The sequence below is a fragment of the Lichenostomus cassidix genome, chromosome 29 (genome assembly GCF_008360975.1).
Source record: "Lichenostomus cassidix isolate B80296 chromosome 29, HeHo_3.0, whole genome shotgun sequence".
Classification (NCBI taxonomy): Eukaryota; Metazoa; Chordata; class Aves; order Passeriformes; family Meliphagidae; genus Lichenostomus; species Lichenostomus cassidix.
In genome coordinates, this window is record NC_139509.1 from 24197 (window position 1) to 49950 (window position 25754).

At 43.4% G+C, this 25754-nt stretch overlaps 1 protein-coding gene and 1 long non-coding RNA gene across 34 annotated transcripts; one reads left to right on the forward strand and one right to left on the reverse strand.

Moving 5' to 3' along the window:
• The first annotated feature begins 880 nt into the window (after positions 1 to 880).
• On the forward strand, positions 881 to 11640 carry LOC146425732 (uncharacterized). Its single transcript, XR_014846433.1, has 3 exons — positions 881 to 903; positions 7527 to 7638; positions 10541 to 11640. It is a non-coding gene; the product is annotated as an uncharacterized LOC146425732 (long non-coding RNA).
• On the reverse strand, positions 8485 to 25754 carry LOC146425733 (uncharacterized). Of its 33 annotated transcripts, none has more exons than XR_014846426.1 (12): positions 22739 to 23323; positions 22504 to 22640; positions 20904 to 21084; positions 20704 to 20815; positions 20554 to 20595; positions 20399 to 20460; positions 20277 to 20312; positions 20061 to 20175; positions 18448 to 19979; positions 18137 to 18201; positions 17929 to 17964; positions 13197 to 13620 (listed from the first exon to the last, which is right to left on the reverse strand). XR_014846426.1 is itself a non-coding variant. In XM_085041408.1 (9 exons), the coding sequence occupies exons 5-9, from the start codon at positions 20571 to 20573 to the stop codon at positions 8486 to 8488; spliced, it is 309 nt and encodes a 102-aa protein (XP_084897534.1). In that variant the 5' UTR covers positions 20574 to 20595; positions 20704 to 20815; positions 20904 to 21084; positions 22504 to 22640; positions 22739 to 23323. The 33 variants fall into 33 exon arrangements, 1 of the variants encoding a protein (XP_084897534.1); XR_014846422.1 differs by having other exon boundaries at positions 18304 to 19979; XR_014846429.1 differs by lacking the exon at positions 13197 to 13620 and adding an exon at positions 17189 to 17820 and having other exon boundaries at positions 17924 to 17964; positions 19720 to 19979.

Below are 25754 nucleotides of genomic sequence, written 5' to 3' on the forward strand. Positions count from 1 at the left end.
AAAAGCACAGGCGCGTCCATTAATATGGCGGCGCCCCTATTTCGCACATGCGCAGTGGTCTGACTAACAAATGGCGGCACGTTCGCACATGCGCAGTGCAGTGAACTACCAAAATGGCGGCCGCATCATTCGCACATGCGCAGTGCAGTGAACTACCAAAATGGCGTCGGCATCATTCGCACATGCGCAGTGCAGTGAACTACCAAATGCTGCATCATTCGCACATGCGCAGTGCAGTGAACTACCAAAATGGCGTCGGCATCATTCGCACAGGTGCGAAAGGCAGGTGAATCACTAAAAATGTATGCTGGGCACTGTCATGACATGCGCAGTGCAGTGAACTACCAAAATGGCGTCGGCATCATTCGCACATGCGCAGTGCAGTAAACTATCAAAATGGCGTCGGCATCGTTCGCACATGCGCAGTGCAGTAAACTACCAAAATGGCGTCGGCATCGTTCGCACATGCGCAGTGTAGTGAACTACCAAAATGGCGTCGGCATCATTTGCACATGCGCGGTGCAGTAGAGTGACAAAATGGCGTCGGCATCGTTCGCACATGCGCAGTGCATTGGACTAACAAAATGGCGTCGGCATCGTTCGCACATGCGCAGTGTTGCCGAGTTCAAAAAGGGCGGCCGCGGGGTCTTCTCTGAGGCAATATGCGTCTACTGTGCCGCCTGAACAAAATGCGGAGTCCGAGGGTGCCACCGCAGCATTTTCCGGGCTTTGCGGGCTTGTGCTGAAGCGTGCGGTGCTGTGGACGGCGCGGGGGGCTGGCGGGATCCGCGTGTGCCGGGGCGGGCACCGGCGCGGTCGACTATATGGCCCCCCCCCGCCTCTTCCGGTTCCTTAAAAGGGGCCCTCGGCACGCAGTGTATGGCGGCGGCGGCGGCGACACAGGTAGGGGCGGGGGCGGTGGGGGGCTGACCCGGCGGCCCCCAGCCCGGGGAGGGAGAGCGGCGCCGCCGGCTCGGGGCCCCGCGGGACACCACTCCCCACGGACCGCTCCGAAAATGGGGTGCCGTCCAGCATGATAATCCTTTATCCCCTATCGTTGGCTTATATGCCAAAAAAAAAAAAAAGTGTAAAAATGTGTAGTCCTATCTCTTTAACTGCACCCAGCCGCAGAAAAAAACGCGAGTTGTTTTGAAAACATTTTCTCCAAGCCTTGCTCCGGGGGAGGATTCGTCGCCCGGCAGAAACTGCGTGCTGGACAAAGGTCAGGGTGAGCTCTATTCCCGTTTTTTCCATTCTTCTTCTTTTTCCTCGTTTGGACCCCTTCTCTTCGATCTGCTTTACCACCCGGAGACCCAAAAAAGCCAAAAAACAGCAGAGCTCTCCAGAAAGCTCCACCCGGCCCCGGGTGGAGGGCGAAAAAGAGAAAAACTGCGTCTGAAAAAAGACTTTTTAATCAAGTTAAATAACTGCCTTTCACCTTGTTTTTTCCCCTTCCCCTGTGCCTTATAAGGCACTCTGCGTAATTTTATTAAATAAATAATTTTTTCTTCACTTCCATCTAAAAAATTCTGTTAAAAGTAAAAAAAAAGTGTCAAAACCCTTCACTCTCAAAAAAAAGAAAATCTTATCATTAACCCGCGACATATTTGGCGCCCAACTTACGGGGCCTTAATTACTTGTTCTACACCTTTTATAAAATTAAAAAAAGAAAAAAAAAACCCTAATAATTACATTCTAGTTTTAAACGCTTGATATTAAATTACAACCATCAATAATTACTATGCTGTTTGATAAAAAATTATTTAATATAATACTGTTTAGCACATAAATTTATTTCCCTACCAACAAGTAAAAACAATCCTGTCCCTAATGTATAATTTCCACCAATCAGAGACACAACTCCAACTTGTTGTAGTAATGTGTGTAATACTAACAATCTGTAACAAAATATGAAAAACAGTTAAAGATGTACATGCTCTGTTAATTTCCTCCTCTAGTTTTAGTAACCTGTTTTAGAGTTTTATTAATAATATTACCCAACCTGTTAAAAAAGTAGAGAGTGAAACTTCCTAACTCCTCACCCATCTCTTTCCCTTTAAATCTAGTATATCAACTTTTAAAAATATTCAATTTTTCCTAAATGTTAAAAAAACCATTAACTTAATTATACAAATACTTTACCTAAAAATTTCCATGTATATAATATTCAATTTTACCAAAATAAAAACTAAAAAAAAAAAAACTAAACAAAACCAAACACCTAATCCAAATATAAAAAAAATTAAATAATATAAAATATAAAAAAACATAAATAAAACTTTAAAAAAATTCTCTAATCCAATAAACTAAAAATTTCCCCCTAAACAAATCCCAAAACCAACTAAAGTAAAAAATATCTAAAAAAAAAATACAAAAACAACTACAATACAATATATTAAACCCTAACATATACTTATCATACACTATCAAATATTATAAAACAAAAAATAAAAAACCTAAACCAATAACAATTACTCCTATTACAAAAAACAAAAAAACCCAATTTAAAACTAATCACCCAAATAACAATAGGGAGGGACCCTCAAAACCAACAACTAAATCAAAAATCATTATTAAATCCATAAATATAAAAAACCTTCACAACCTAAAAAAAATTATATCCAACAAAATAATAAATCTATAATTAATTAATTAATCCATCTTTAAAATACTACAAACAATATTACACTTCTAAATCCTACTAAAACAAAACATTTAAAAACTATATCACGTAACCCAAATATCAACCAAACTATACAAAATAAACCTAACTACAACAACCTCTAAAAATGAACTATCAAAACTACAAAAAAAATACCTACATCCCAACAATCTCTATTCACAACAAACTCAATAAAAAACTATAAAACAAAAAATTCAAAGCTTAAAAAAAATAACAATAATAAAAATTATCTTCTCAAAAAACATAACAAACCCAAATCCAATTATAAACCCAAATAAAATAAAATATACACCTATAATATAACAAAAACTCCTAAAACTTAAACCATCAAAATATACTTCTACTTTAACCATTATAAAACAAAATAACAAACATAAAACTATACATAATATAACAAAAAAACTCCAAACATATACAAATATCATACATAACCCAATAAATACAAAAATCTCAACTATAAAAACAAATCTACAAAAACTAAAAAATAAAATAAAATAAATCATAAAAAACTCAATAAAAAAATTTAAAACAACCTTCTCCAAATCTCAACAATACAAACCAAAAATTCTACTACCCCACGCAAACACTCCTCAGCTATAAAAACTAAATATATCCCTCAACATAAATTATAATATTTCCTATATAACAATAAAAAAAACATAAACAAATAAAATAAACAACCCACTGCTATCCTAACACAACAAATACGTAAATTAAAAAAAAAAAAAAACTCAAAAAAAAAACTCCACCAAAAAAAAAATAACTCAATATATCTAATTCCCTTAAAAAAACCTCTAACACAAATACCCACCATAATTAAAAAAACCCTACCTCTAACCAAATAAAAACCAAAAAAACCCAAATTTTTTAAACAGTATAAATTCAATAACCTAACACATCAAAACCACAAAAATACAAAACTTTAATTAACACTAATACACAATACACAATAATACCATCACAACATATAAAAACAAAACCTATTTCTATTTCCAACATTACAAAAAAATCACAAAACTTAACCCTCATAAAAACTAAAATAAACCTAACTAAAAAAAAATAAAAAAACCATTCCATTATAACTAACCCAAAAACTCCATATATTTTAAATATAAACTTCCGCCAAAATAAATATTTCAAAAACCCAAAAAAACTCAAATAAACATTTAAAATAACTACTGTAAAAACAAAAAACATAAAACAATTAAACACCTTACCTAAACTATCAAAAAACCCATCTACAATAAAACTCCTAAAAAAAAAAAAAAACAAATACCAATTACAACCTCAATTACACACCGCCAACAATACCAAACAACTCGTAATACCGTAATTCCCATTCACAAACTAATCCATAAACTAAAAAACCAAAAAATAATCAACAAAACCCATTCTTCCTTTAACAACCCCATCTAACCTATACAAAAATCTAAAAAAAAAAAAAAATTAACTATAAACTATCATACCTTAAATAAAATAACTCCACCTCTAAATACTACTATACCAAACATACTAAAACTCCAATATAAACTAAAATCCAAAGCAACAAAATAATATACTACTATTAACATTACAAATACATTTTTCTCCATTCCTCTAACAACAAAATACAAACCTCAATTTACTTTCACCTAAAAAAAACATACAATACACCTAAAACAAATTACCCCAAAAATAAAAACACAATCCCACCATTTATCATAAACTAATCCAAACTACATTAAAAAAAAAAATAAAACTCCAAAACATTTACAATACATTAATAACATCATTATATAAAAAAACACAAAAAAAAAAAAAAATCCAAATTCTCCTAAAAACCAATTTCACTATAAAAAAAACAAAATCAAAAAACCTACCAAAAAAATCCAATTCCTAAAAATAAAATAACAAAATAAACAACATCAAATTCCTACTAAAATTATCAATAAAATCATCACAATATCCCCCCAACCAACAAAAAAACCCCACAAACTTTCCTAAAAACTATAAACTTTTAAAAAATACACATCCCTGAGTACAGCCAAATTATAAATCCTCTCTACCTAATTACCCATAAAAAAATAATTTCCACTAAAACCCTAAACAACAAACCTTCACTCAAATCAAACAAAAAATTACTCATACAATAACCCTTAACCCAATCAAAACAAAACCAAAAGTAAAAAATGTACTTTACTCTACAACTAAAAACCATAACCTATCCTAAAACCTTTAACAAAAAATACCTAATAAAACCCAAAACCAACCACTAAAATTTTAAAACCAAAATTACAAAAAATCTAAAACCAACTACACCCCAACAAAAAAAAAAATCCTAACATATAAAAAAATCCAAACTACCTCAAAAATAATTAACACAAAAACACAACTCCTAACACCTCAACTACCAATACTAAAATAAATATTTAAAACAAAAATTCCCTCTACTCATCATACCACCAATAGCACATAAAGCAAATAAATTACCCTTATCACACAGCGCACCCGTATAAAAAAATCTAAATCACCCTAAAATTTTAAAAATAATTACAAATTAACCTAAAAATAAAAATTTTAATCTAACTAAAAAAAAAAACTAAAACAAATAACCCATGCAAAAAAAAAACCCACCATACAACCAATTACCAACAAATAAAACACACTACCCTCTTTTCACTAATAATTCCTATCATCTTATAAAAACAAAACAAAAATAAAAAACAACTGTATAAAACCCCACACAAGAAATTACAAAAACTAAAAAAAAAAAAGTAAATCAAGCCAATTCACTAAACTCAAAACCATTCAATTAACCCTAAACATTACTAAAAAAAAATAACCAAAACTCTACCTTTATACTAATTCATAAATAATAACCAATACTCTATAAAATTAACTAAAAAATAAAAAAAACCTAATTAACAACATAAAAAAAAACAATTTAAACAACTAAAAAATAAAAAAACATCGCTAACCAAACAAAAAAACTACCTATAAAAATCCACCATATAAACACCCATATCCCCAAAAATCAAACTAATAAAAAACACCAAAACAATAAACAAATAAATCAAACTACAAAAATAAAAATATCCCAAATAAACTTAAATTAACAACATTAAAAAAATTTATTCCTAACTCAATAAACCCATAATACCTCAAACCATCAAAACAAAAATACCACCTATAAATAAACACAAAACCAAAAAATAAATCTAACCATAAACTACATCTCTCAAATTATCCATAACTATAAAACATATACTACCATCAAACAAACCAAACAAATAAAACCCCTATAATATAATAAAAAATAATCAAAATATAAATATAAAAAAACCTAACTAATTAATTACATCACACTACCTCAAACCCACCATAACAAACACTATATACTCACAATAATAAAAACCACCACTAAATAACTAAAAACCTACCCTATACCTCATACCACTACTCATAACACCATCCTAGGCCTTAAAAACCAAATCCTATAAAAACATAATACCCCTAAAAAAAATTAAATCAAATAACAAAACTCATTTTAAAAATAACCTCATAAACAACTAAACTAAAAACCATAACATTAAATAAATATACCACATTCCCTATCATACACCAACTACTAACAAAATAAAACAATATAGTAAACTATTAAAAACCACCCTAAAAACATTAAATAAAAAAACTTACAAAAATTAAAAACATTTAACAAAAACCACCTAATTAATCAATACCCGAGGCTCCATCAACCAAACAAATCCTACCCAATCTAAACTTTTACATACAATAAATAAAAATAAAATCCCAACAATACATACCAAAAACTTGTTAAAAAAAACTATCTAAATTAATTCTACCTCACATAAAAACAAACCCATCCATAAAATTATCTTTACCCAAAAACCAAAATATACGTAATAAATAATACAAAAAAATAAAAAACCACAATATATCCCTCAAAAAAATTTAATTTTAAATAAAAACCACATATAAAATTAAAATAACAACATACCACCATTCACCATTCATAACATTATTTATACATAATTTTATATATATGTGTGTATATATATATATATTTAAAATTAAAAAATATTAAAATAAACCTTAAACCAACACTATAAAATAAAAAAATAAAATATCTTAAATTAATAATATAATAATCCTTTATCCCCTATCATTAACTTATATACCCAAAAAAAAAAAAAAAAAATATATAATCCTATCTCTTTAACTACACCCAGCCACAAAAAACCCCACAAGTTATTTTAAAAACATTTTCTCCAAACCTTACTCCAAAAAAAAATTCATCACCCAGCAAAAACTACATACTAAACAAAAATCAAAATAAACTCTCTTCCCATTTTTTCCATTCTTCTTCTTTTTCCTCATTTAAACCCCTTCTCTTCAATCTACTTTACCACCCAAAAACCCAAAAAAACCAAAAAACAACAAAACTCTCCAAAAAAACTCCACCCGGCCCCGGGTGGGGAACCAAAAAAAAAAACTACGTCTAAAAAAACCACTTTTTAATCAAATTAAATAACTACCTTTCACCTTATTTTTTTCCCTTCCCCTGTGCCTTATAAAACACTCTGCGTAATTTTATTAAATAAATAATTTTTTCTTCACTTCCATCTAAAAAATTCTATTAAAAATAAAAAAAAAGTATCAAAACCCTTCACTCTCAAAAAAAAAAAAAAAATCTTATCATTAACCCAAAACACATTTATTGCCTGACCCCTCCCTACCCTTTTTTTCTTGTTGCAGGACACTACATTAATACCTGCAAAAAGAAAAAAAATGTACAAAGCCTTCCACATTGGGTAAATTCATATCATTTCTTTCTCTCCTTTAGCAAGTCAAACCACCTGCTTCTACAGCACTTCTGAACTCCATTCTGACTCTTGGCAAGAAATTCTTACAGGCCTGACATTGTGGCTACAGCTCTGTGATGATCCACATGAAAGGTGGGTGCTTTCTTCAATTATCCTTTCTTCAATGCAACCCTTCCTTTTTACTATCTATCTAGGTCATCTCCTTCATTTTCATAACTATATTCGGAAGGCACTGTGTACTGGGCATTGGCTATAAATGTCCACGCAGAAAGGTAGACAACAGCTTTGCTGCAAGGCAGATAATCTTTTCAATATTCCTGCAAGAGCTGGCTTACCTGCATTTGGTAATTATGGAACATGCTTCAGCTACTCCAGCGACAACACGTGAACAATTACTTCTTACTGATAGTGAGGCTCAAAAACGACACTTCTGAAGCAACAATGCACTGCAGGCACCTGGACACATGTCCTTCCCTAAGGAAAAAAACTCAAAGTTCTTTCCCTCTTCCCTGGCTTGCTGGTACCAAGCACAGAAAACTGCACCTGAGGGAAGCTTGGAAGCCTGTATCCTCTGACATTTTGCACTTGGTTAGAGCTTTTTATTCATACCTCTGCATACTTCTGAAAATTACAGTTCCTCTTTTACAACATAGCCAATGTCCACACTTACCTAGAAAGAGGCACTGGGATTTGTTTTCTGTAAATTCATTCAGGAAACTCCTTGTTCTTTCTCTCTCTCATTCATGGCCATAGTTTCCCAAAGAATATTTAGCAGGGCCTTTTTGCTTTGATACCCTCTATTTCATTTCCATTTCATTCCCTAAATTCTTTACATCCTGAAACTTTTTCTAGTACGTGGAAGAGCACAATCATAAATGGACAACAGAAAAATTGTAGAACTTCCCTAGCTCAAGATGTTGTTTTTCACTCTTTATCTATTTGCTCTTCCCATCTCATAGCTGCTCTTTTCCACGCACCTTTAAGGGCCTGCAATTCTCACTGCTGCAGAAGGACTTGTGAACTGCTGCTTCCCTACCTTGCTCATCAGAGCACGGAATCCAGTCAGAAGGTGCCGGTCCATCGGTGCACAAACCTCCAGGTATGGCTAGAAAGAGTAGAAAAAATTCATGAAATACTTTCCCTTGGAGAACAGTTCCCATGCTTTGCAAATCTGGGTTCATACATAGAAATATTGGCACATCAAGTCTGTATCAATTTCAATACAGAACAGCATCGCTTTAAACTCTTGAAAACTTCAGGGTTTGGATGATGTTGCTACCACTTCCTACATTACAAATGTGGCTATGCTGATCTCAAAACTGGTACACATGTCTCCAAATATTTTATCTAATACTGGACAGTACATAAGGTGCTTAGCCTTATACCTGCACATGCTTATTACCTGTGTGTGAACTGCATACCACATGCATAGCCTGCAGAAATACACTTCAGGATTAATTCTGATTCGTAAGGCTCCGTTACATGAGCCTTACAGAACTGCACCTCATCAATTATCCATGTACAGAAATTTGGCTTTCAAATGGCCTAAGCGAAAAAAAAAATAGTTTTGCTAACTCTTTCAATGCCATGTTAAAGGAATAACATATCTCATGTTGCTGAGGAAACAGTAACTGCAATAACCATCCTCCCCTGTTCCCTGTATGACACACTGAAAGATGGTTCAGAAGGTTTACTTCAACCACTGTAGGAAATGCCACACAGCTCACATGGTGGCCGATTCTCAGCCTCTGTTCCACTCACTGTACCACTCGGCCAGATCAGAGAGAAGCAAGTAAAAAAAAAAAGTAAAAAAAGTTTAAAAAATATTATCCCAAAGGGAACATTTGCAGGTGGTGGTTGTACAATTGTTCCATCTGAACGTGTGAGCGGCCCAGGCCACGCTTCTGATAGAACTGTTTGGTGTGGATGAACTCATGTCACTGTGACCAAAACATATGAGCAATACTTTGCTTCCCTTTATGCAATTAACACCTTTCTGGTCACCACAGTTCTGGTATTAGGTTAGCCTGAGATGCTGCCGTCTGACAGGGATCCTTCTCAAAACCTAGGGAGAAAACTCAGGTTTATATGTCAGCACCTTCACTGTTGACTTCTTTAGAATTCAGTGGCAAGACGTCCTTCATCTATTTTTCTTATTTGCCACGTAAGCTACACAAGATATTTATTCTTTGAAATAGGACTCTGACATCTCTTACCTGAAAAGGTTTTCATCATTGCTCATAAGTGTGATCTCCCTCCCTCTTTCTGCTGATCAAACCTGGCTCAAACCACTGCCTCTTTTCAACAGCTAGGAAATCCTTGCACACACTGGGCACAACACACCCAGGAGTCCAAGGCCAGCCTCAGGCCTACCTCCTAGCAGCTTCTGTCTGGCACAAATCCTGACATTTGCACAACTTTACAATACAAAATCTCACATTTCCCCATGGGAACCTGGGTGCCAACAATGGCTCTTTTCCACGGGAATGGCACATCACCACTCTCGTGTAAGATAGGCAGTTTGGAGGAATCCAAGTGCACACAGAGCTCTGCTTCTTTACACCTTTCATCTGACAGGATTCCTGCAGCATGCACACTTTTCATCTACAATACCACATTTGGAACCTGGCTGCAAACGGTGCCTCTTTTACACACGTAATAAACTTTTCCACCCTTCTGACCTGCACACCGTGGCAAATGCCTCCTCACATCATAAAAACCATCTGACAACACTTCATAACAAGCCTCAAGATACACTATATCGCCTCTGTGTTACCTCACTCCACTCAGTCAGGTTTTCTGGGAAAAAAAAGGACTGTTTGAACCTTTTACAAACCTGCTGTGGGACTAAGAACACCAAGCTGTACTGATAGCAATCATAACAATCCATTCTTTACATTCATTTCAATTATTCACTACCCACAACAACACCTGTAACTCCTGCTTCAGGACATCACATCTATAGAAATACTGCACCAATGATATTAAAGGAAGCGAGGACAATAACCACATCAAATCTCTTCTTCCCCCACAGCAACGACCGTGGCCACATCTCCTCTCTACCTCGAGGACACGCTCTGGGGAGTACCTGACAGCATAAGAGCTCTCAAGAATCTTCACCACTGTCAAGATAGGCACTTGACCCCAATGAATGCAGGATCTCCTGCAAGGACTGATGCTGCCACCACTGCAGCTTCTCTGCTTCCACACAGGGAACCCGGCAGAGCACAGCCACAACACCCTCTGCACACTGCAGCTGGCCACAGCAGGGCAGGGTGGAGAGGGAGGCAGCAGCACTTTGGGGAGGCAGCAAAGAAAAGCCAGGAAGAACGACCTCTGAGCCAGGACGAGGCCAAGGCCCGTGGTGGCAATGACAGCAGCGGTGGAACTCCCCAGCAGCAGTGGAACTCCCCAGGTAACCGGTGGCAGCAGATGCACCCACGATAATCAAAGCGCTCCGGCTAACTGACCTGGCGCCGGGTCACCCACGACCGTACCTCCAAACTGACCCACTGTCACCACACCCTGCTGTCTAACTGCCCCAGCACCAGATCACCCACGGCCATACCTCCAAACTGACCGACTGTCACCACACCCTGCTGTGTTTGGCAGCCTGGTGCTTTTTTCCGTATCTAGAATGTGAAATTTCCAGACAAGGAGGTTGCTTTTTCAAAATTCTACATGTGAGGACACTCCAGTGCTTTTCCTCAACATGAAAATTATGGCTTGTGGATTTTCTTTATGCCCGTGACAATCTGCACACTTTTGGATTCTGGCTGCATCGGTCTGTGCACTCTATTGAAAACATTCTACTGTTTGGACCTTCCAAGAAACGGAAATCTTCCAGGATTTATGAAGCAATACAACAAAACCTTTTCTCAAAACTGTTTTCTTGTTCCCACCCCCTAAACTTTTATATACTTACACTCATCTATTTACATTATATCTATTTGCACTTATTATAGAGAAAATACTTACAAATCCTTTGACACTTATGGAACCTCTGCTAAGACACAAGCCACATATTTACAATGTTCAACTTGTACATTTTGACACTTCAATATCACGTCAGACTTCTACACTCTAACCATACACATCTACTCATATCAAACCTCTCTTTACATTAATATCTAATATCTGATTAGAGTTTGTACAGAACAGCTAATAGATCTGTTTATTCTTTTTTTACATTCTGTCCTATATATCATCCTGCCTTATAAGTTAAGCTCTTTCATTGGTTCATTTATATACACAACACTTGTGTTTGCACTTTAAAATCTTCTCTCTGCTTTGGCCTTGCATGGACGAGCTTATGCAGGACACACATTACTCTCTCTGCCTCATCTGCATGGTGCCCCAAGGAAGATTTTACAATAACATTTTCCTTTCCTTACCTACACTTTAGGTCCATTTCATACCCTCCATTATTCAAATCCTAATACTTTTCTTACTGCCTACAAGATCATTGTCTTAAAGGAACAACAGAAAAATTGCAACACCTCCCTAGCTCAACATTTCTTTTTCCTCTTTTCCTAATTGCTCTTCCCATTTCACATGTTGCCTTTTTAATGCATGTTTAAAGGACTGCAATTACCACTGCTCCAGAAGACTTTGGGAAGTGCTGCTTCTCCCTCTGGTTCACCGTGGAACAAAATCCAGACGCGAGATGCCGCTCTGTAGCTGTAGAAAACCTCCAGGTATTCATACAAACAATACACTAAATAAATGAAATTCTATGCCTTCAACGAAATTCCCCATGTCTGTAAAATCTGACAAAATACATTAAAAAACTCTCCTGATCAAGTATGTATCCATTTCAATGCTGAACAGACACACTTTGAACTTTTAAAAACTTCTGGCTTTGGTGCTACCCCTTCTTACATTACAAAAATAGCAAATTCTGACCTCAAATCTGGGTTCTGGGGGATCACAGGCAACTACACCACGGCTGTCACCAGCCCAGATCCTACCTAGGCCCGTATGGGATATAGGTTCACCTTGGGGTTAGACACAGCTGCTCTGGCAAAAATTCCTCCTGCAGGCAGAAGATTACACGGCAGATGTCCTTAGGCACACTCTGAAAGGGGGAGCTTTCAATGGCACTCTGGGATGCAGGGGGCTGCATCACCCACTGCCCTCAATACCTCTCACTCATCCTTCCTTTCAGCTAACGGGCCACGGCCCCCCACCCACTCCACAGCCCCCTACAGCCCTGTGGTGCCAGGTGCTGCCCTGGACAACACAACACCTGTCAGCTCTGGAGCCCAAATCCTGGTTTTGTAAGCCTGTGGTGGGACTCAGCAATAGGGACTGGGGGCTGCACCTCTCCTGGGGTGACCTTTGGCTCCACTAACCTTGTGTGGTAACAATTCACACAGTAGCCAGGACTCTGCCCGTGTCCCACGGGTTCACCCCCCATCCCAGTTAGGGCTCACCGCTCCATACCCCACCTGTCCTGGACACGCTCTCACTCCCCCAGCAGAGGCACTACCCTGGGGCTCTGCACCCTGTAGACATTTACCTGTATCTCTCTGACATCCCCTGCTATGCCACCGCCAGCAACCCACCTTGGGACCAGGCTCTATCTCCCACACCTTTCTCCCTTCTGCTGCTCTCCATGCCTCTCCCACAAATGTTTACTAATGCATTCTATTGCTGATCAAACAGAGAAATAATTAACACATCCACACTTTTCATTAGGAGTTTATTTATTAAAGGAATCATGGGGAGTAATAAGCGAAAATAAATTGCATCAGCCTGCACTTACCACGCAGCTTTTCCTTGCTTAATAAGGTGACGCTGAACTCTCAGCAAGACTAAAAAATCCAGCTCTCCAGTTTAATAAAAGCCACCTTAGACCCACTGGGCCCAAAACCGTAAGAAATGTCACACTTGTTTTATAGAGCTCTGCAACTAGTCACATTGGATACTACTTTCGGGACTGCCACAATGACAGTCTTGCCATCCTGGGAAGCTCTGGCTCTGAAGAGCCTGCTTGCTGGCAGCTCCTGCAGCCAAAATTTATCCAGGGGCTTGATTATTGGCATCTTCACCACCTTCATGCCACCCTAGGCAGCTGAACTGGGACACCCAGGACATTCCAGGCAGACGTCCCTGCAGAACCATTAAAATCATTCAGTACTTTGCAAAGCAAAGCTCAGAGGGCTACAAGGCATTTCTCAGGAAAACCCACCAAAAACCCTGAAATTTCAGTGCCCAAACAACATGCTTTTTGCAATGCAGCCGCAGCCCAGCTGATACACCTATCCACACTTTTCAGGCTGTGGATAATGCCTTCAAAAACAGGTTATCCCATCACCACCTCCCACTGACAGAATCCTTGAGGCAACTATTTGATTTTTCCAAGTTCAAATGACAATAGGAAAATTGGACAGGTATTTAGGATTTCTCTCAGCACACTCTAGCAGCTCACAATACCCTTCATGAAAAGAAGGTACTACCAAAAATGACAAGATGATGGATGGCAATATCTATCCGGTCTCACCAAGTCACAGTGACAAGATGCCAAAAGAAGCCCCATAGGGGAGAAAATGCAAGCACAGACCCCTGCTGCTGACACAGCCCAGAACAATGCTGAGAAAGCATCAAGACAGAACAAAATCCTAGCACACACACAACATCACACAGACACACACTGGACACGGACACACACTGGACACAGACAACACCACACGGACACACACTGGACACGGACAAACACTGGACACAGACAACATCACACGGACAACATAATACGGACACCCACTGGACACCCACTGCAAACCCACTGGACACAGACACCCACTGGACACCCAATGGACACGGACACCCACTGGACACCCACTGGACACCGACACCCACTGGACACCCAATGGACACGGACACCATCACACAGACACGGAAACCCACTGGACACGGACACCATAAAACGGACATGGACACCCACCACACAGACACGGACACCATCACACGGACACGGACACCCACCACACGGACACGGACACCCACCATCACACGCACACCCACCATCACATGCACACCCACCACACGGACATGGACACCATCACACGGACACCCACTACACAGACACACACTGGACACAGACAACATCACACGGACAAACACTGGACACAGACACAGACACCCATCACAAGGACACAGACACCCATCACAAGGACACCATCACACGGACACACACCACACGGACACGGACCCCACCACATGGACACCCACCACACAGACATGGTCACCACCACACGGACACGGACACCCACCACACGGACACGGACACCCACCATCACACGCACACCCACCATCACATGCACACCCACCACACGGACATGGACACCATCACACGGACACCCACTACACAGACACACACTGGACACAGACAACATCACACGGACAAACACTGGACACAGACACAGACACCCATCACAAGGACACAGACACCCATCACAAGGACACCATCACACGGACACACACCACACGGACACGGACCCCACCACACGGACACCCACCACACAGACATGGTCACCACCACACGGACACGGACACCCACCACACGGACACGGACACCACGACACGGACACAGACACCATCACACGGACATGGAAACCACTACACAGGCACCTACACCCACCACACGGATACAGATGCCACCACACGGACACGGTCACCATCACACGGACACGGACACCACCACACAGACACCAACCACATGGACATGGACACCCACCACAGGGACACGGACACTCACTGGACACAGACACCACCACACGGACACAGACAACCACCATACAGACACCCACACCATCACACGGACACCCACCACACGGACACAGACACCATCACACGGACACCATCACACGGACACGGACACCATCACACGGACACCCACCACACAGACACACACGGGACATGGACACCATCAAACGGACACCCACCACACAGACACGGACACCCACCACACGGACATGGACACCAACCACACAGACACGGACACCCACCACACGGACACCACCACACGGACACGGACACCATCACATGGACACACACCACACGGACACCCACCACCACACAGACACGGACACCACCACACGGACACGGACAATCACCACACAGACACGGACACCACCACACGGACACGGACAATCACCACACAGACACGGACACCACCACACGGACACGGACAATCACCACACAGACACGGACACCACCACACGGACACAGACACTCACCACACGGACACAGACACCCACCACATGGACACCCACCACATGGACACGGACACCTTCCATCACATGGACATCGCCATCACACGCACACGGACACAAAAACACGGACACCCACCACACGGACACCATCACACGGACATGGACACCCACCATCACACGGACATCTCCCTCACACGCACACGGACACCATCACACGGACACAGACACCATCACACAGACACCCACCACACGGACACAGACACCATCACACAGACACCCACCACACGGACACAGACACCATCACACGGAAAACCACCACACGGACACGAACACCATCACACGGACGAGGACACCATCACACGGACACCCACCACACGGACACCCACAGGACACGGACACCACCACATGGACACGGACACCCACCACACGGACATCCACCACACGGACAACGACACCCACCACACGGACAACGACACCCACCACACGGACACGGACACCACCACACGGACACCCACCACAGGGACACGGACACCCACCACAGGGACACCCACCACAGGGACACGGACACCCACCACAGGGACACGGACACCCACTGGACACAGACACCACCACACGGACACGGACAACCACCATACGGACACCCACACCATCACACGGACTCCCACCACACGGACACAGACACCATCACACGGACACCATCACACGGACACGGACACCATCACACAGACACCCACCACATAGACACCCACTGGACACGGACACCATCACATGGACACCCACCGCACAGACACCACCACACGGACATGGACACCCACCATCACACAGACACCCACCACACGGACACGGACACCATCACACGGACACGGTCACCCACCACACGGACACGGTCACCATCACACGGACACGGTCACCCACCACACGGACACCCACACCATCACATGGACACCCTTCACACGGACACAGACACCCACCATCACACGACATCTCCATCACACGCACACGGACACCGTCACACGGACACGGACACCATCACACGGACACCCACCACACAGACACCCACTGGACACGGACAAGATCACACGGACACACACTGGACATGGACAGGGTCACCGTCACACGGACAAGGACAGACACCACACGGACACGGACATCATAACACGGACACACACCACACGGACACCCACACCCACCACACGGACACGGACACCCACCACACGGACACGGACACCACCACACGGACACGGACACGCCACACGGACACCATCACACCGACACACACCACACGGACACGGACACCATCACACGGACACACACCACACGGACACAGACACCACCACACACACACCCACACCCATCTCACGGACACCCACACCCACCACACGGACATGGATGCCATCACACGGTCACCCGCCACACGGACACACACTGGACATGGACACCATCACACGGACACCCACCACACGGACACGGTCACCCGCCACACGGACACACACTGGACATTGACCCCACCACATGGACACACACTGGACACCGACCCCACCACACAGACACACAGAACATGACACAGGCACAGGCTGAAACTCCTCAGCAAGATTCCTACTGCAAGATGACCCAAAGGCTGATGACAGTAAAGGAAAGAAGCCTCCACAGCAATAGCACATGATAATGAAAACTCAATCCTGACCACAACTTACTGCCAAACTTATTAAGACCATGCTCAAGAACCTCAGCAGGCCTGCAGAAGGAGACAATGAATGCCAGGTGACCGTGCCGATCGCTCCTGACACAAAGGATAACATCTACACTCAAAGAAGGCCAATGACAAAAAGCTCATGAGAACAGGGATGTGGCTCAGAGCTGCCCTACCCAGCAAAGGCTCACCTGATGCTGAAGAGAAAACCTCTCCCTTTACTTCCAAAGGGCCTGTCACACGACACTGCTCTCCTCTAACCCAACTTCAAATTGCCTCCTGTCATTACAAAGCTTTTTCACTTCTCCCAACCACCACTCCTCACACTTACCTTTCACTACACAAGCAGACACAATCCATCCTCGACACCGTGGATGGCACTGTGTTCCTTCTGGTCCGCTTCGGTGCCTGCAACAGTTCAAAGGAAAATTCAGACTGCCGTGACATATCCCAAAAGAGACCCCTTCTGCAACACCCCTCTCCCTCTTCACTGACAACGGGTATCACTTACCTCACCTTTCCAAACTTCAACTCCACACCTGCTCATAGTACCTAACACAACAAAACAGAAAACGGGACTATTGCCCTCAACAGCCATCCCCAGGCTCCTCCCCAACTCTGCCCCAGCTCATCTCAAATCTTCATCCAAATACAGAGTCTCATGGACAATGCATGCAAAATGAAAGCCAAGATGCTTACCACACACTGCTTGCCTGTTACTCACCCTGCCTAGATGACAACTCACACCCTGGCCTCTGTTCCTCAGCACACCTAGCACAGCGGTGGTACCTGCAAAGAAACAAAGCAAAAAAACCACAGTCATACACTGAGAAACTACAACCTCCCCACCCTCACTGAACTAGATCACATCTACACCTTCAGGTTACAAACCCACACTGCTCTCTAGCATCCTGGGCCAAGGGATCTTCCAAGTAAACTGCCTAAAATGCAAAACTTACAATGCATTCTTACACTTGCACCACCAATTCAAACCCCACCAATACAAACTCATTCTGTCTGCCAGGCACTGCTCACCTCACTCCATCAACCTTCACTGCTCACATCCACCATTACTTCCTAAAGAAAAGAAAAAAAACAAAACAAAACAAAAAAAAAAAGAAAAAAAAAGGAAAAGGCTAAGAGCAACCCTGGAACAGAATCACCACGTCACCTTCCCCTGCAAACACAAACACTGACTGACCTCCCTGTGCAAACCCCCTCAGACTCTCACAGTATGGGCCGCTGTGACACCCATTTCATCCACCTGCATCTGAAACATTCATTACACAACTCAAAGTGCTACATGCTACCTTAACACCCACATACATCTTTCTTCAATCTACACATAACACCTACACTCTTACTACCCCCTACACCACAAATTACAAATCCCCAGCTGGCAACTCTCCTAAACATCACACACAGAAGGCCGGTCACCAGGAGGTAGGGGATGCTTGCAAAATCATGGCCTCCACTCCCTAAGTCACTCAACAAATGAACACTACACCCTTAGTCCTGTTACACCTACACACCACACCCCACAGCAGGGCAGACCAGTTCCAGGCAAAACACACACGTACACAAACATTAGACCCACATGCAACAAGGGGATGTGACAATGACAAAAAAGCTCTCGGCAAGATGACTGCAAGGATCAAGACGATGCACAAGGACATGACCCAGGTAAGACTGATGGCAAGCCAACCAGGCCCAAAGAACCCTGCCACAAGATGCTAACACAACCACCTTATGACAACCACGCCAGAACAGCAAAGACGGATGCCCAGGAATCATGAGGATAGAGACAAGATTCCGACCGTACGTTCTTACAAATCCTAGCCTGCTATAATGGACTGTTGCCATGTACAGCTATTCATACAGCTCAGAACAAGATCACAAAAGGCATCTGACTCGACGCTTCCAAAGAGATGTCTTTCCTGTGCACACCCGAGCTCGGGAGACAAAGGTTCAAAGATATGGGCACCAGGCCAAGGAATGCAGCAATCGGAGATGCTGAGGACGGCACAGACATTTCAAGAATCCCCTCAGAGGGGTACGGTGGAATGTATGCGACGTAAGACACGTGGAAGACATCAAATGCACATTACACAAGTGACATGACATGCACCGAGACTGCTCTGCCATGCACACATCTGCATTGCAATCAAAAGTCACGCTCTCCCTTTATGTGCCCTAAGGGGCCCTTTTTTCCACATCCCCATCTCCAAAGCTAATGCAAAAACCCCTCCCTGCAGTTCCCAGCCCGGCACCTGGCTTCCACCCTCTATGTGCCTTATAGCCCTCAACTTATCTCTTGGCCTTCCAGGGATGTCCATCCACATCGGGTGCCAAAGAACGCCTCCTCACCGTCTTGGAAGTTCCTGCCATCATCATGCTGTTCTCTTCTGGTCAGCCACAAGAAAGAAAGCCAATGTGTCAGCTTACTGGCACGTCAGCCAAAACCAAACGGTCCCTCTACTTGCTGCCTCCTAAGAATGCCTGGCTCTTCAGGACGAAGGCTCTGGCCACGCTCGGAGGCTGATGCTGTCATCCCGGGGCATACCTGGCTTAAGAAGAGACAGTCACGTCACTTTGCTGAAACTTCACTGCAACCTCCCTCCTCCTCCTCCTCGCCTCCCCCCCCTCACCACAAATCCTCACCCTTTGCCAAACCACATCCATCTAGGTCCATCTGCTTGCCACCAAAGCATACCTATACACTGATATAACTATACACTGACATGTATAATGCAAGTGGACTGCCTAAAACACACGAACAACAATGCATGCTTACAGCTCAGCACGCTGCCACATGGCACTCACCTATTAGTCACCCCACATAAACACCGATTCACCAAACTCACCTCTATTCCTCGGCACACGTGGGGTGGCAGCAGCACCTGCAAAGAAACAAACCAAAACAACACATTCACACGCTGAGAAAATAAAACATCCCCGCTCTGATTCAAGTACGCCACATCTACACCTTTGCTTTGCACCCCGCTGCTCTCTGCCATCCTGAGCCGGGATATCTTGCAAATGGACTGCCTACAATGCAAAAATACAATGGATGCTTATAACTGCACCACAGATTAAGACTCCAGCAATAGTAACTCACTTTGTCTGCCAGTCACTACTCACCTCCCTCCATCAACCTTCATTCCTGATATCCACCATTACATCCTTAAAATAAAGACTGAAAAAATGCTGCCATACAGCCACCCTTTTACACCTCTCCCAAAAAGCCCTTCCCAGGCTAGAAGTGGCAAAATGGCATTGAAAGGCACGTACTGACACGGCATCACATTGCTGTGATAGTTTCCATCTGAAACCGCTTGACCATGACCGCTTTCCTCAAGGGTCTCTCTTGTATTGTACAAGAGCAGTGAATGCTGCAAACCTCCTGTTAAAAAAAAAAAAAAAGATGCTTATACTTTCATCACTAATACAACTCTGGCAGCATCTAGTTCTGTTCAGGAATCAATACTCACCTTGCTATCCAGCACTCATCAAGCTCATCGACCCCCACCTGTGCCGACAACCGGCCACAATGCCATAAATGTAGAGCCAAACGTCCAGCCATCCCTTGGGTACCAGATGCCAACCTGCCTTGTAACTGTTCTCCTCTGGCCTCCTCCATTCCTGTCGGGTTTACATCCTATTCCTCTGCCTCTGGAAAAGAATGATTTGTCAAAGTCACACAGAACCACAAGGAAAGCTTAACCCTTCCAAAGCTCTCATTTCTCAATGCAAAATGCCTACAACCAAACAACTGCATGCATTAAGACAAATCACTAACAAACTGCAAGATGCTGCTGTAGCGCTCCCACCCTCTCCCCCAAACCCTGCGTGAACCGGCCACAGCTGCTCTATCCAAGCTGTGGCTCTCATGGCTAAGTAAGACAACAGACTACTTGCCAAGTTTCTCTACTCCACCTACTCCCGGTCTCTTCCACAGGGCAGAGCAGTTCCAGTCTAAACACTGACACAAACAAAACACATTATACTACAAATACTGTGACGCAAGGATGATAAAAAATGGCTCTGGCCAACAGGATGTCAAGGATCAAGACGATGCCAAAAAAGACGACAAATGCTATGGCAACGGCGCACTGAGACCAGAGGATGTCGAGGACCGATACAACACCAAAACAGACAATAACTGCTATGGCAACGGTGCACAGAGAACGGAGGATGTCAAGGATCGAGATGATGCCACAAAAGACAACAAATGGTATGGCAACGGCGCACCGAGAACACTCTAAAGAGCGAAAGAAAAGACTGTAACGCAGCAACCTGTCATAAGAACTGTCAGCCACAATGACCAAGATGGCTGGAACATGATGCTATGTTCACAATGCTCCCCAGATCGTTATAAGCTCCGAGACATTACAACTCACAGCTGGAAAGGATGGATGGCAATACAGCCAGTAATGAGGCCTCAAACCACATCCAACTCCAAATTTCTAATAAGCCATTGCAAGACAAAACCAAGAAGACAGATAAAAGAACAAATGATACCGGCATCAAGACAAGAAGTGCAAATATTTCAGAACTGAGACTTGACGGCCGACATTGAAGGTAAAATTCAAAAAGGCCATTTGAAGGTAAAAGGCAGAGACGATTGATGCGAGAGAGCCCAAAGACATGGCGCATGACAAAAGACGCTAGACAACATGACAGAGACTGGAACTGCTCTGCCCTGCGCACTCTATGCTTGCAATCAAAATACAGCTGCTGACTCTGCCTGTCCTAACAGGTGCCTTAGAGGAATCTCTTTTCCCATGCTCCTTTTTACATCTCTCCCAGCAATTTCCAGCCTGCTACCCTGCTATTGTTCTATCTCTACGTCATGGCCCACAACTTATCTTTTCCGTGACTGGCAACGTCAATCCACGCTGGACACAAAAGGACTCCAGCTCGGCCCTCTCATAAGGCCCCGTGATGGTCACTTAGTTTCTTAGTCGCCTATGATAAAGAAAACCAAAATCAATACACAACTTTAGTGCCTTCAACCCCCCCCATCCCACCCCCCTCTAATTCTTAACACCGTATCCTGCTCACACTCCTTCTCTCTATAACAATCCTCACCTTACTTACTGGAAGACTCAGCTTTGGATGTCATCTTTCACATCAGCCAGGTCCCTTTTATGACATGATCAATCGGCTGAGATAATTTCAACTATCATACTTGACACAATCTGCAATTTCAGCAACTTCCAATACTCCTTTAAAAAAAAAAAAAAAAACAAATCACAACATTTCTTAAATATCAAAATTACAAAAGCACCTTACAGGCCCTGAGTGTGCAACCCAAAATCATCACCTTAAATACTCCCCATATTCAATGCTATCTTCCTCACCGTGTCTTTGAAGCCTCTCTTGCTTTGTGTGCCAAAACCACCCAATAAAAAAAAAACTGAGATGGGCTCAAAGGTCCCCTTCGTTGAAATGAGAGCACAGCTCTGACCCCTGAAAACCCCAGAGAGGGAATGAACCTCTTTGCCAAAGGCTGTGCTTAATATACCCCTGCCTGGGCCCACCTCTCCTTCCCCGCAGCCCTGAGAAAAGGGAGGAGGTAAATACCACCTGCTCTAAAAGCCCTCAGAGGAGATGCAGCTGTTTGGCTCCTCTGACTTACATTTATGGTGAGTAAAAGGCTTGACAGAGAAGAAAACTCTTCAGGGAGATGACTCTCCTTATTTTTTAATGCAGCTACATCAAGTAAAAGGCCAGAAAGCCGGTAACAAATACAGCTTTGTGTTTTAGCAGCACACCTGCCTGTGTTAGTTGAATCACGTGTTGCTAATTTGCAGAATTATTCCTTGATAATTGATAAGTAGTATTCCACATGGGACTAAGTAGGGTGGGGAAGATTACTAATGATATCAATGTGTGACTCATTGGGACTCATGTGATTCTTATTGGGATCTCTAATTGGGGTCTTATGCATTATTTAAAAAAAGGGAGAAAAACAACATACTTTTGTGTAGTATTGGGGTTAAGAATGTGCAAAGCTTGCTCTTGTATGAGACTTCTGGTACCGGGGTATGGATTGAAGCACCTGCTGCTCCTTGGAATGGGGGGATCAAGTGGACAAAAGTCTTGCTGCTTGTTCCCTCCCCTACACAGCCTATTGTCTGCCCCTAAAACACCGGGGTGCCGGGCTTTCATTCCTGTGGAAAATAACCAGCCTTCTCCCCCACTGTTTTGAAATACAATTCCATTGGCATTTTGGAACTTGGTGTCCCGGCATTTTAAAACTCAGTTATTTTGCCATTTTGCAACTTGCTGTTCTGGTACTTTCAAACTGCCATTTTGCAACCTGGTTTGCTGATTTTATCAAATTTGATTTTCTATTATTTGGAAATTCTGGAATTTTGGAATCAGGTTTGGTTTGGTTTTTTGGGTTTTTTTTGGTGTTTTGGAACCTAGTTTTTTGTAGGCTGCTTTTGGTATTTTTCTAAGCTGGCTTTTTTATTATTTTGGGGGTGAGGGTGGGGGTATTGCTGTGGGTCTGGAGTGTTTTTGATTGGTTTTGGTTTTTCTTTGATTTGGGGGTCTTTGTGTTTTTCTGGTTTTCTACTATTTTTGTTGTTGGATGGTTGGTTGGTTGGTTGGCTTGGGCCTTTTTGGTATTTTTTTTGTTTGGTCACTTTATGATTGGGCTTGGGTTTGGATTTTTTTGGGTTTTTTTGTTTGTTTTTTTTTAAAGGGGGTTTGGGTTTTGTTTAGTTGTGGTTTTTTTTACCAGGGCCTTTTACTTTGCTGTTTTTATAACCTGGGGTTTTAATTATTTTCTGACCTGTGCTTGTCCTGGGCTTGCACCATCCTAGTCCAGCCTCTTGCCTTCATTTGCCTTTTTCCACTGCATTTATCCTCGCATGGAAACTGCTAAAAAGTATAAAACAATGACACACACTCCACACCTGAAACACAAATAAATTACAACTACGAAAAATCTTGCTGCCACTTCTATACACTATTCATCACACACCTTAGAATAACCAAAGGTGATGAGTCCCTGACAGGGACCCCGCTGGGACACCCGAGCAGGCTCAGCGGGGCGCGGGGAGGGAGGCGCCTTTGGGGACAATGCACAGACACGCAGCCCCTACCCCCGGGGACACAACCCGCACCGGGCGGCTGCGGCTCCGCCCCCGCCCGCCCCCGTGGCCGCACGGCCGCTCCCGAGCTTGTCCCTTGGCTTTTGCTCCTCTTAACTCCCCCACGGAGCTTCGTGCTCTCTGTGTTCAACACGCGAATCGCTCCGTACAAACCTCACCTCAGTGCCACCGCGGCCCCAGCGCATCTCCGGCGTCCCCTCTTTTCCGGGGCGGAACCCGAATGCGGACGGGAGGGAGAGCCAGGGGCGGGGCTGTGCAGATTCAACAGTCACAGCACGAAGGGGCTGCTCGGAAGGGTGGCTGTGCAGATCTGCGGGCTTCCAGGGCTCTGTGCTTGTGAAGCGCGGGCAGGGCAGCGGGGAATGCAGCGTGGGAGGAGCTCGGGAACAACGCGGGAACAAGTCGTCGATGAGAGGACTTTATATTAAACGGATTTTTGGGCTCGGGAATTGGATCCGGAGCTTGCTTCCTCCGCTCCGCGCTCGTCCCGGTATTGCCGTGCCTCCGGAAACGGTGCACCCCCGGCGGGGACCTCTGGTCGGTTAAAAACACATTTAAATCCAAGTGAACGTGATTATCCATAGTTAAAGGTAAACAGCAGCTCTCCCGACCCCTGTGAAGCTGCAAAGCTCGGGCGGCTGTGATTCTCTCCTCCCTTCCCCTCGCAGGGTGCTGCGAAATGGCGGCGCTTCCCCCGTGCTTTTGCGTGCTATTTGGGTTAAACTCGGGGATCTCGCCGCTTTCTGAGGGGGGTTCCGATTTATATAAGGGTAATAGAGGATACTAATGTTGTTTAAATGAATCGGGGAGGGGATTTGGGGCAGTTTTATGACATAAACACGTGAAGGAGGTGAGCAGCGGGGTGGGGGAGCCGCACGGCTTTTTTTTTTGCAGCTCTTCGATCGCGGATGTTGCTACGATGCAAATAAAGATCTCGATTATTTTTAAAAACACGGATTTTGTTTATCTGTAAAGTGAAAAAGATGCAGAGCCTCATCACAGCTGCTTCGGCAGCGGCTGGGAGGTCCTGGGGGTGACCTAGGAGATCCCGGGAGTCCCCAAAGCCGGAAAATTCCCTGAAGCCCCCCCGGAACCTCCCCTGTTTCCTCAGGAATTTTGGGGGCGATGCGACAATTTTGGGGGATTTTCGGGCGTTCCCCGTGTCCTCCCCGGGATTTCCCCCCTCCCCTGCTCTTACCGCAGCCCCGAGGGTCC